Genomic DNA, 12,456 nt, shown 5'->3' with positions numbered 1-12,456 from the left:
GCAAAGACATATGTCGACAATCAAACACCAAAAAAAGATATGGACAGTCAAATGTGTGTCAAACATCCTCTATTGTCCAAACTAATGAAATTGTGTTAGACAAAGTGTGGGAAAAAGACATATGACATCCTGTGATGACTATTTCTACTTCTTAGCTGGTCAGATTTAACAGGATTTTTAGATTAGCTGAAGCAAAACCCCTTATATAAATATATATGTACATATTGAAAACCAACAGTTCAAATGCTTGTCATGTCATACTTCAAGGATGCACGATAAGCATAGCTTTAGTCAAACCTAGATAAAAGGCTTCAGCAAACGCGACGGCATCAGTGCTGAACATAACCTGTTGATATCCAAACATTAGAGAGGAAAATATTTGCTCTTTAAATGGTGTCTGAAAGAGTAGTCAACCTAAGAATAAATGGAAATATGTAGCCTAAACTGGAAAACAATGTATCTTTAAGTACATGAACAACCTTATTCATCGGAGCAAGCTTCAGAAGTTCTTTCACTGAGGATATCATCCCATGGAAGCTAAGTTTAGGAATTGCAAATCCAAAATCGAGATATACCTTTATTAGAAGACAATCGTCGTGTTAGGCAGACACAGGGCCCGATACTAAATCATTAACAATAGATGTGAAAAAGTCCTGAGTTGGCAGGTAATTCCTAATGCACAAGCAAAATCCATGTCTTAACATCAGAGCGACATGTCAATAGTTTCAAATAGACGATTAATGATCTTACTTGAGGGTATGCAGAAGCCAGATGTGATGCTTCCTTTGAGAATGGGTAGGACGCATGCAAAAGCACTAATCGGCTATTAGTGAATCTCTTATCCTCAAGAAGATTGTGAAGATAAAGGGGATTAGCTAGCATCATATCAAAATCTTTGTCCCCAAAACTGAAATGAAGAAACAGAACAATTTTTCCTATAAGGACAGGGAAAATACTATTAAAAAAATTGGACGTCTCTCATTGGGTTTCTAATGTTGAATGAGAAAATTAACATGCAACAGAGGGGAGAAAAACTATAGACTTGATTCAATACTGGAGAAGCTAGAAAGTAATGAGGTCAAACTATCTAGATCAAAACATTATTTTCATTACCCCATATGTATCTGCATGGGCAAGTCATAACTCTGAGCCACCTCCAAAGCATGCATAAAGATATAATCAATGAAGTTCTTGTTCGAGATTCGCACGGGATTCCCAGCTGGAAAGAGAGGAACTATCAGAATTAGCTTCTCAATCGTGGTGCATTACAAACCCACATCATACAAGACTCACCGCATAAAACATCACTCAGGCCTTCTTCAGCCTCCTTTTTAGTGACTTCTGTATTAATTGCAAGGCCGCTACGACATGCAACCATACTTTTAAAGGCAATAACCTTATCAGCTGCTGTGCGAAACAAATAGGAAAAACTTTTGGAACCATAAGCTTTTACACATCAAAAGAAACATGGTTTGTACTACTGTGGAATATATTGACTGAAAATCCAAAGGATATGACTTCAACTCCTTAGTGAAAATCTCCATGAATGAATCCAGTGTCCATGTTGCTCCATCTGAACCCTAGAATAGAATAGGATAGGAGAAAGAGATTAACAGATCTAATAGGGGTATAAGGAGATGATGAAGACAGAATATTCTTGAGATGAGAAGTGTGACAAGAAATGAGCTTCCACTCCCTGGTGCTAGTGATGACAATAGTTACAACAACTAACCACAACTATTCAAGAACTTCAAGCCCCTCCACTTTACCATAGTCATTAAAAGTAAAATTGCTGTCAATAATGTAAAATAATTGGAGAACAAACAGTGCAGTAGAAACAGTTTTACATAATGATGATATAATATACTAGCTCTTTATATATGTCAGCCTACAAATGCAGGTTCTTTTTTCCTGATGGATCAGAAGTTCAAGTTGAGCAATGAAATTAATTTAAGAAGAATTTCAAGTTTTCACTTATATTTGTCACATTAGGTCATTAACTTGTCCATTCACTTCTCTTATTAGTCTCCCATTTTCTTCTCTTCCCTATGTCCTACCAATTTCTTTGGTACTCATAGGGGAATTGTTGACCACCTCATAAGGTGACGATTGCCCAAGATCATAGAAAGAGACCTACTCATCCCTAAATAATCATCGTGGAAAGTCAATGCCCCCTCCTACGCCCGGGCCTGCTAACTGGAGCGTGGATAATATACTATGGAGGCCCAACATCGGGCAAAATGGCACCGGTACCATGATAAGAAACGGATATTGAGTCTAACTCAACCCCTTTAGGTAGCTCATGAGGTGAGAATTGCCCGGTACTATATAAAGAGATCCTCCCATCCCTAAATATTGTGAGACCTCAACACCAGCCGCCTCCCCCACATGCTCAGGACTATAAATTGGAGCGTGGGTAATATAACATGGGGACTCAACATTAGGTAAACCAAGAACTGGGAAGGGTTTGACTCTGATATTATGATAAGAAATGGTCGTTGGACCTAACCCAACCCCAAAAGCCAGCTCATGATGTGAGAACTGCCCAAACCATGTAAAGAAACCTTCTGATCTCTGAAAATGAATAAATGCAATAGGATTTAACTTTTATAATTTGAAGTAAGAACTTTTACATTATCAGTATAACTTTACCATATCAGCTGACAACAACAACAAATTACTAGTCTAAATATATACTACCTCCGTCCCAGAATACTTGTCCTTTTTATCCTCTTGAGAGTCAATTTGACTAATCTTCGGAGTTAAACTGGATTATATTTTAAAATTAAAATTTATATATTCTAGAAATATATAAAAATACTTTAGGTTGCAATTCTTCTCATATCATTATGGTAACATCTTAACATGTTGATCAAAGTTCATGTAGTTTGGATAGTGAAAAGTGACAAGTATTTTGGGACAAAGGAAGTACTTGTTACCGAAAATTATTTGCCATTAGGCTTCAAGTGACACGACAACCGTCGATGTACAAAAGTTAAACTCAATAAAATAGTACTAAGAAATGATTTGTATATTACCTTGTCAAGAATCTTTTCAGCTACACATTCGACTCGTAGTATTCTACCAACCTTTGGTACAACTTTTTTGTGCCATTCAATGTCAACCATTTTATCCAGCTGATCAATTCCATCATCAATTAGTATGGCACAAATTTTTGCAGCCTTGAAGCAAGTAAGAGCACTCTGCTGCAAGCCTAAGCTCCGGCGAGTTTCTTGAACAGTATGCAAACCTAAGCTTAAGGCTAAACTTGGGCCATATAGTTCTGTGAGTTCCCTCAGCCCTCTCTGCAAAAAATAAAAAATAAAAAAATGATGATGTAAGAAGAATTGCAAAAGAACAAAAATATAAGGGTGTGTTTGGTGAGGAAAACATAGATGTTTTCCAATTTTTCAGGTTCGGTTGGTCAAAATTTTTGGAAAACATTTTCTCTTGGAAAATGACTTCTCCCACAAGTGGCATTCCACCGTGATTGTCTCCTCCCTACCACCCAGCCCCACCCCAATTGCCCACTCTCACTCCCACCCCCACCCACCACCCACTCCCACTCCCACCCCACCCTCCATCCCCACTACCCACCCCCATTCTACCCACCCCAACCCCACACCACCACCCCTCACCTTAGGGGCGGAGCTACATAGGGCCGAGGGTTCATCCGAACCCCTTCGGCGCAAAAAGAAAACACCATTATACATGATTAAAATTATTTTTTATGTATATATAATAGATGTTGAACCCTTTGGCTTCTTCGTATCTTTATTTTTTTCTATTTTAAATTCTTTAGTGAAAATTCTGGCTCCGCCACTTCTCACCTTATAGTATTTGTCCTTTTTAATATACAAATGATTTTAAGATAACATTTTTCGCTTACATACTGGACGCAAGAAACCTACTTATTTCCTGGGAAACATTTTCCTTCGCACCGCACACACCGTAAATGTCCAACAATTAGATACATGAATGATAAGTTAACATGAAGCAACATAAGTAAAAGGGAAAACAATTACTGGCAATGTGATATGGCGAAGCTTTCATATAAGATTGATGCAATGGAGACACGTTGATTGAGCCTAATGAATTGGAACAAAATTTCTGCTCCCCATAGGTTGCACTAAAGTTTTTCGACATATTTTGGCCTTTTGGATAAATCAAACTTGAAGTTAAAACTTGTACTAAATGAGAATATATGAAAGCAAAATAGTTGTTCATGAAAAAAATGAGGGACCAGCTACCTCCAATTCCAATTAACATCTCCCGAAAAGCACAAAGAGAAGAAAGATATGGTTTATTTTAGACGTGGTATAACTTATTTTTTAGTACAATGCGTCCAAGTTTAAACTAATTGAGTTGACCCATTTGTTGACTTAGACTTAACAAGTTGAACTCGAAATAATTGGGTCAAAATAGTGCAACCCGACGAGTTAAAATGTAACTCAAATTCAAACTTACAAAATAGTGCAACCCCATGAGAATTATGAGCCTGTTTGGATGGATTTATGTCTATAAGTTGTTTGCAGCTTATAAGCTAAAAAAAATAAGTTGGGTAGTCTAACTTATTTTTTTTGGCTTATAAGCTGTTTTCAGCTTATAAGCTGCTTTAGATAAGCTAAGTCAAATGGGTCCAATTATTTTTTTGAACTTATTTTAAGCACAAAATAACTTTAAGCTGGCCAGCCAAACACTCAAAAAAGCTAAAAACAGTTTATAAGCAACTTATAAGTAACTTATAAGCCAATCCAAACGGGCTCTATGTAAATTCGAAAGAGCTTGTGCCAATAATTTAAGAAATATATATATATATATATATATATATATATTAACTTTCACTTTTTTTCTAAAAGGAGGAAGGTTGGAGGTTAGGTTATAATCTATTACTTACCCAACTCATTTTGACCTTAGACATACCGGCCTGGTTGAATTATAATTCAGTTATTGATTTGATCCATATTGATCCCGCAACTCTGCACATTCGCCACCTCTTTATTTGTTGTCCTTAAAAGCATTGTGTTATTAGAGAGGAACGTCATTGTTTAACACTTTTGTCATACTAGGCAGTAAATTGGGTTGACTTGGTGTTCGGCCTCAATTCTGTGCTATTTCCGCCTAAGAAACAGCATTACATTCTGTCCTAACTTAGATATCCGATGGGAAAAACATATTCATATTCCGTGTTTATACCAATCCAATTGATATATTATATGTATCTTTACGTAGTTAACACTTAATTAAAGTTGCTTAGTATACATTTTCACCTAGGTAACTAATTATAATTTGGTGTGATACTTTCTCAGAGTACACTGGTCATAACAATTAATGAGATTACCCAAACCCAATGATGTAGAACCAGATGTAACATTTGTGCCAAAGTCATCAAATTATTTTTTGTAACAAAAAAAGGCTCAATTTTATTTAAGTATCATGAAAGTCATAATTTTTTTTTTTAACTAAAAAGTTAATCAATACTGCCTAAGAGTATCATAGAAAGTCAGCAAGAGAATGATAGAGGAACCAGACATAATATATTGCATGACCTATGTTTTAATATCTTATAACAAAGATGTTCGCGCAAATCATTCAAATGTACTCTCAAACAAGTTCAAAATATTAAAAATGCACATTTTTTATTGCTTCATGCGGTAGTGCAATGTGTGAAGCCCACCAGGTAGCATTGTCCTTCCATTTAAAAAAAATTTAAGTTAATATCACGTAAACTGACTATATTTTGTACACAATGCCAGTAGTGGCAAAGACACCCTTATTAAGACGGGTTATCTCATAATACCGCTTCAAAAAGAATCATTTTACTTATATAAATACGCTATGTTGATACAACTAGAAAATAGTACAAAATAATTTAATTCGTGACAACGAGTGAAGCCTTAAAAAGAGTACAATCCCGGACTTAAACCAGTACTTAAAAATCATCTTAACAACAAATCGACGCTGCTTGGGCGAAATCATTCGTAGATGCTTCAAATTAGGTGACGGAAGTAGTAGTTTAATTTATCCGGTTATAAAATCATATCTCCGCTTACATACACTGAATTACTTTATTCACTTAGAGATACGTTTAAATTCTTATTATATTCACCACTGATCTATGTTCAGCGACCAAACACTACATGTAAATTACATACATACATATTGCAGGGGCGGATCCACTGTATAACATGTGGGTTCACGGAAATTAGCGTCTGTCTAAATCATGTGTATGTATTAAGAAATCTACTAAATAGCTATAAATATTTGACTGTGAATCCAATTATATTATATTTTAACTCGAGTTCATAATAGAAACTCATAAATTTTAAGTCTTGGATCCGTCTAAAGCTCAGTGTGCAATTTGCATGACATTTATTTTTCAACTTCAAACTAGTAAGCGAAGTTCCATAAATCCGTAGCCAGAAAAAAAATATTATTTTTTGTAAAAATGAAGAATTATATTTGATTTTCTCTCCTATTTATTACGACGACGAAGAATCAAAGTATCACTATATTTATTCCTTTTTCTACGGGCCAATCTCTGTCTTGCCTAGCAAACCTTTGCACACCTCCGTTACCTTTTGGGAGGCCTATGTCGGATAGAAACTGTACCTTTGTATCTATAGAATGCAAGGATCTCAAAAAAAAAAAAAAAAATGTGCCATCAAGTTAATAAGTGCATGGAATATGAACAGACCTTGAAGTTGAGGGTGTAGGCTGCATTAATTAAAGCATCACCATTAGCATCTGAGAAGCATTTGAGAAAAGGGTAATCGGACTCAATGGCCACGATGTTGTGCGAGTGAGCATCCACAATTTCCACATTATCCACTGCTTTTTTGAGTTCTAAAAGTACTTTGCCCGACGTTTTCATCTTCATGATTTCTTAATAATATAATCTCGGTTCCAATGTTAAAGTTTGTTTAGTTCTTTTTCACTGCAGTTTGCAAAAAATGCAAGTGAATTTGTGTGTGAAATAAATTAATTAATTACATTGTTTCTCTATGTTTGGATAAGCTTGAAAATCGTGATCTAATGTTACACTTGTTGATAAATGATTTGAGTATGAAAAAATTGGTTGTTAGTTGAAATTGTCTCAATGTAAAATGTTTTTATGGTGATGACTCTTCAAGTGTGAGATGATAAAAGGCAGATTTAGGATTTATAGTAAATACAATTATATTTTCAAGTGAGTATGATATATTAGCAGTACATTCTTATATATATATTAATTTTCTGATATAATTATTTGAGTAAAAAATGTATGAAAATCTCATCTATACTGAACAACTGCCATAAAGGAGAGGGCGATTGTAATAAACTACCTCGATAGTGAAAAAGTTAAATTATCAATGTATATAACTTAAATAATTAAGATTATTTTAAACAAATCATTTATATTCTAACTAATATGCTAACGATTTTTAAATTAAAAACTTCTAACAGACTTTTTTCTAACAAACTTCCATACTACTATTATGTAATTTCACACTTGACAACATATTAATTTTATGACAATTATGTTGATGCTCAAAGTTTTACATGGGGAATATTGCCGGACACATCAATTCAAATACAAACACGAATAAAATCTCAATATGTTTAAAAGTATATGTAGATCACTTTTGATTCCACTTTTCTTTTTAAAACATTGCAATAATGTTGGGAGAATCATCACCAACTTAATCCCTTAAGACAATAAAGAATCAACTATGTTCAAGTAATTCTAGAGAGTTGAAAGAAGAATTCTAGAATAAAAGTTCTAGAGTGAAGTATAGACAAATTCTAGGAATAAGTAAAAGTGTAGCTCTAGAAATAAGAAGTGCTCAATTAAACAGTGAGGGCTCAAGCAAGCAACAATAGATTAATCAAGTGGAGATAAGATATAGCAACAAAGAGAGTTGCTAGAGTGTGAGTGCAAGAAAAATCGAGTGTGAAAATTGTAAGACCGAAGCTGGTCCTTACTTTACAGTAATAAAATTAAAGTTTTGTGCACCCAATTGTGCCCAACAATTCTCAGCAAGTGGTATTAGAGCTTGGCGATCAAGTAGTCCAACAAGTTACTGGCAGAGGCAAAAGGCAAGAGGCACTATGCAATGGAGGATTTTGCAAACACCCTCAACAATGTTGAGAAGCTCAACGCAAGCAACTGTGGACCGTGGAGCACAAGGATGCAATATTATTTTCTCGATCAGGATTTATGATATATTATTGGTGGCTCAGACAATACACCACCAACTGATACTGAAGCACCAAAAGGTGGAAGGTTAAGGCTGAAAAGACCACACTCTCACTGTAACAATTGAGATGAGTTCCTACAGCGGATTAAGAAAGTCAAGATCACACCTAAAGAAACTTGGGACAACTAAAGACAATTTTCATGAAGAAGAATGATGCGAGATTACTAAGGCTCGAAAATGAGCTCTTGTCGATCTCACAGCGGAAAATAACAATCAGTCAATACTTCTCAAAGGTTAAATCTGTGTGTGAGAAATATTAAAATTAGATCTAGAGAATCCAATCACCAAGACAAGGATGCAGAGAATTATTGTTCATGATCTGAGGTTGGAGTATAAAGGCATAGTCACAGTCACATACAGGTGGGCCACAAAATCAACTTTATCTGAGTTGGAAAATCTGTTGGCAAATGAAGAAGACTTGGAGAAGCCATTATCAAGACTTTGCCAGAGATTGTTGGTACAACAAAACTGAAGGTAACGTAGCTACTTCTACCCAAAGCAAGCCAGATGAAGAAGAATATTGGGATTTTGAGACCTCCTATGCATTTGAAGAAAGCAATGGATCGATAGTTCTATCCATCTCTCACTCTGTTGAACTAGAAAAGGAACTTGCACCTGAAATTATAAGTAAGAAGCTAGTCAATTATGGACATGATTGTATTGTTGATTCAGGATGCTCCAATCACATGACTGTCGATGAGAAAATCTTATCAAAATGCGCTAATATAAGGGCGATCAAATAGTTTTCACTGTAAATAATTCAAGAAAACCAATAACTCACATTGGCAAGACTGTGGTCGTGCCTCATCATAACTTGAGACAAGTGCAACTTCAGAATATCTACCATGTTTCAGGTATGAAGAAGAACTTATTGTCTGTCTCATAATTAACAACCTCAGACAACTATGTCGTGTTTGGGCCGGATGACGCAAAACTATATCGAAACTTAAATTCAAGCTCGTTGGTCATGAAGAAAGGAAAATTAGAATAAATATGTCATGTGAGCTTGGATAACTTATGTGAAGAATACTTGGAGTAATCAAATAGTTGACCTATGACATGCACGTCTTGGGCACATGAGCTACATCAAACTAAAAATCATGACGAGATGGTCAAAAATACAAAAACCTTCTATTGCACCTCGTGTTTTTCATGCATCATTGTATCATAAGATGGCTAATATGCTAAGAAGGTTATGTCATGAGGTATTAAATAATATGATAGTCATATATTAAGTTTTAAAGTCAAACGAGTTATAATACGGAAGTCAACAAAGGTGGTCGCAAGTTATGGTTGTAAATTTGTAACGACCCACTAGGTCGTTATGGAGGGAGGGGGGGCTTTGACCATTTTACCCTTGTTAGTACCCTGCTATTGGTCAAAATAGACCCCTGCAACAGCTGGGGTACCGCTGTAGTGAGTCCGTCGTAGTGGTAAAGGGTTGCTGCCGTGGGGGCGGGAAAAGTTAATGCGGTCCGCCACAGCGGGACATTTTCCGCTCTAGTGGGACCGCCGTAGCGAGAAGGTCGACCGTTGCAGCGGTTGATGGGAGGCAGAATCAGCGTTTAATAGTCTTTATTCTGAACTCATTCCCATATAACTCCAAAACAGTTCCCAAGAACTCTAGTGGCGATTTTCTAAGGCTAGGGCTAAAATACTCTTGAAAGGTAAGTCTCAACCCTTTACTTTGTTCATTCCATCATCATAGTAAGTTCCATGATTAGTTTAAGGCTCTCTAATGGTGAATGAAAGGACTATAACCCTAGAACTTACGAAACCCTTGAATAATGAATGGGTTAGTGATTTTATTGTTGTTTATTCATTTAAGGTTATAGATTATCATTTCCTAAGGTGGAAAAGGATGAGAATGATGTATTGAGACTTAGGGTTTCATAAATTTGGTAACTTTAGCATAAAAACTGCTTGTAAAAGGGTTGAATTGATTAGAAACCCATGAATTAGAATAGTATGAGCATTGGGAGAGAGGTAATGGTGAGTTCATTATAAGTGAATGTTCATTATTGTTTGAGTAGATGATTCAAATACTCATGTAGCACTATATTTCTAGACTTTGAATGCTCTGAGGTGTTGCGGAAAGGAAAAGATCACGTGGAATAGCTTGCATTGTTCCAGTTCTGCATTGAGGTAAGTTATCGTCTACTTGAGTTAGACTTTGATTAGTTGATTGTATATGTTATGAAATTTATAGAAGAAGCATAATGTCACAACCCAAATCACGGATCGTGCGGGCACCCACACTAACCTGCCCCTGGTGGGCGAACCCTTCCCCTAACTACCTCAATTGATACAAGACGCGGAATAACAATATGTAAACACAATCTAACAGTTTAAATATTAAAACCAATGCGGAAGAAATACTTTTATTATAAGAAATTCCCAAGACCTGGTCTAGACTTAAACTGGATACGACTTCTGTTTAAGGATAAGGAACAACAGAAATCTAAGAAGGGAATCTGGGTTGCAAGATCTCAAATAGCTCACCCAGACGCCTCTGACGAATGCCTTGAAACGGTCTCGAGACTCCGAACATCACCTGAAAAAAACTCTACACTCCACAAGGGGTGTAGCAAGAGTAGTATGAGCACAACACAAGGCTCGTAGGCATCATAGGCCGACAATGGTTAGTTCACGCATATAAATAAGAAGCAACTAAAAAATAAGCAGATAAATAATCTAACACATCACAACTCTAGCAAATATGGAAGTCTTGCAATAACGATAGTTACAAGGGATTTCAATAACTCAGGTTATAAGCCTAGGTGGAAATCTCTAAACCTCGAGTCCATCAAGCCTCCAAAATAAATACCCAACAAATAACAACAAATCAATAATTCACCAATCAAGAATCAATAAGAGAATGTGCCAGGCAATGGCATGAATATCAATTCAAATGGAGTGCAATGCAATGCAATACCGTGCTATGCAATGCAGTAGTCACCTCTCACGCTCCACTCTCGTACACACATGCTATGGCAATGCCTCATAGTCATGACCCATGGGGGACCCGCGAAGTCCATGTAGCACTCGTGCTCTCCGGCAGAAACCTCGGAGGCTATCAATCACTCTCAATCTCCGGTAAAGACCTCGGAGTCTCTCAATCACTCTCAATCTCTGGCAAAGACCTCTGAGTTTCTCAATCACTCTCAATCTCCGGCAAAGACCTCGGAGTCTTTCAATCACTCACCTCACCATCAGGACAACATAAGAGTAATATGGAAGCATGTCATGCATGATATCAGTCTCAACTATAACACCAATATGCAATCAACAAGTACAAGTCATATTATTGTCCATGGTTCGATCATCAATATTTACCCTTCCCTTTCATGAGATGAGTGAGCTAGTATGTGACAGAGATATAACTAGGTGATAATCACATCAAATAACACATGGAATATGGGATGCATGCCTCGCATGAAATCAACCTCAATAATCACCGCAATCATAGGTTCCACAGATTCATATTATGAAATGCAATTCAATATTCAATTTCTCAGTAATAACCTTCCTTTTCTATATGACAAGTGAGATAACAAGAGAGAGAGAGAGAGATAATTATATCAAGTACATGAAATCACAACCATGGTGACAAGCCCACATAACAATATCGCAATAATGGCGACAAGCCCACATAACAGTATCACAATAATGGCGACAAACCCACATAACAGTATCACAATAATGGAGACAAGCCCACATAACAACTGACAATACCAACCTTCACCTCCACACCATGCCTGAAGGCCTATCATGCTTTCCCTGTCAATCACTACTATCCACATACGTTTCGCTAACCGGAGTCTAGTCATAAAGTAAGCCGTAACCTACCTCGAAGCCGAACAGGAGTCTTGAATAATCAAACTTGAGCTTTCCCCCTTTTGTAACGCTTCCGAATCATCGAAATCTAACAATTAAATATTCTACATTAGAATACAATTCCATCCACCATTCTCTCAAATCATAAATTCTCATTTCTTAGAGCTAGGACTCGAAACCTTCAAGTATTCCAGAATCTTAACTTAGGACTAACATCTCACTTTCCACATCTCAAATACCATAAATTTGAAAGTGTACATGTAATCCAATACTTTAATATTTAATTACAATTACAGTACATTAAAGAGAAAATAAAGCTACAACCTAATGAATCTATTCTATATAATATGTAACAGTTAGTAGAATCTTTCTACTCTAT

The 12,456-nt window shown here is 36.2% G+C and overlaps 1 protein-coding gene across 4 annotated transcripts in view; it reads right to left on the bottom strand.

Moving 5' to 3' along the window:
- Positions 1–6,918, bottom strand: part of LOC132605967 (protein fluG-like) — a 28,172-nt gene extending 21,254 nt beyond the window's left edge. The window contains exons 1-9 of one of the 4 annotated variants that reach the window (XM_060319258.1): positions 4,251–4,296; positions 4,026–4,154; positions 3,039–3,305; positions 1,517–1,580; positions 1,294–1,410; positions 1,114–1,219; positions 751–907; positions 480–575; positions 298–346 (exon numbers count right to left, since the gene is read on the bottom strand). In XM_060319258.1, coding sequence (XP_060175241.1) covers positions 298–346; positions 480–575; positions 751–907; positions 1,114–1,219; positions 1,294–1,410; positions 1,517–1,580; positions 3,039–3,128 — 679 coding nt within the window. In that variant the 5' untranslated portion in view covers positions 3,129–3,305; positions 4,026–4,154; positions 4,251–4,296. The other 3 variants (XM_060319256.1, XM_060319259.1, XM_060319257.1) reach the window with 3 other exon arrangements.
- Between the last annotated feature and the right edge of the window lie 5,538 nt (positions 6,919–12,456).

Source organism: Lycium barbarum, chromosome 8 (assembly GCF_019175385.1).
Source record: "Lycium barbarum isolate Lr01 chromosome 8, ASM1917538v2, whole genome shotgun sequence".
Classification (NCBI taxonomy): domain Eukaryota; kingdom Viridiplantae; phylum Streptophyta; class Magnoliopsida; order Solanales; family Solanaceae; genus Lycium; species Lycium barbarum.
This window is presented reverse-complemented; position numbering and strand designations above follow the sequence as displayed.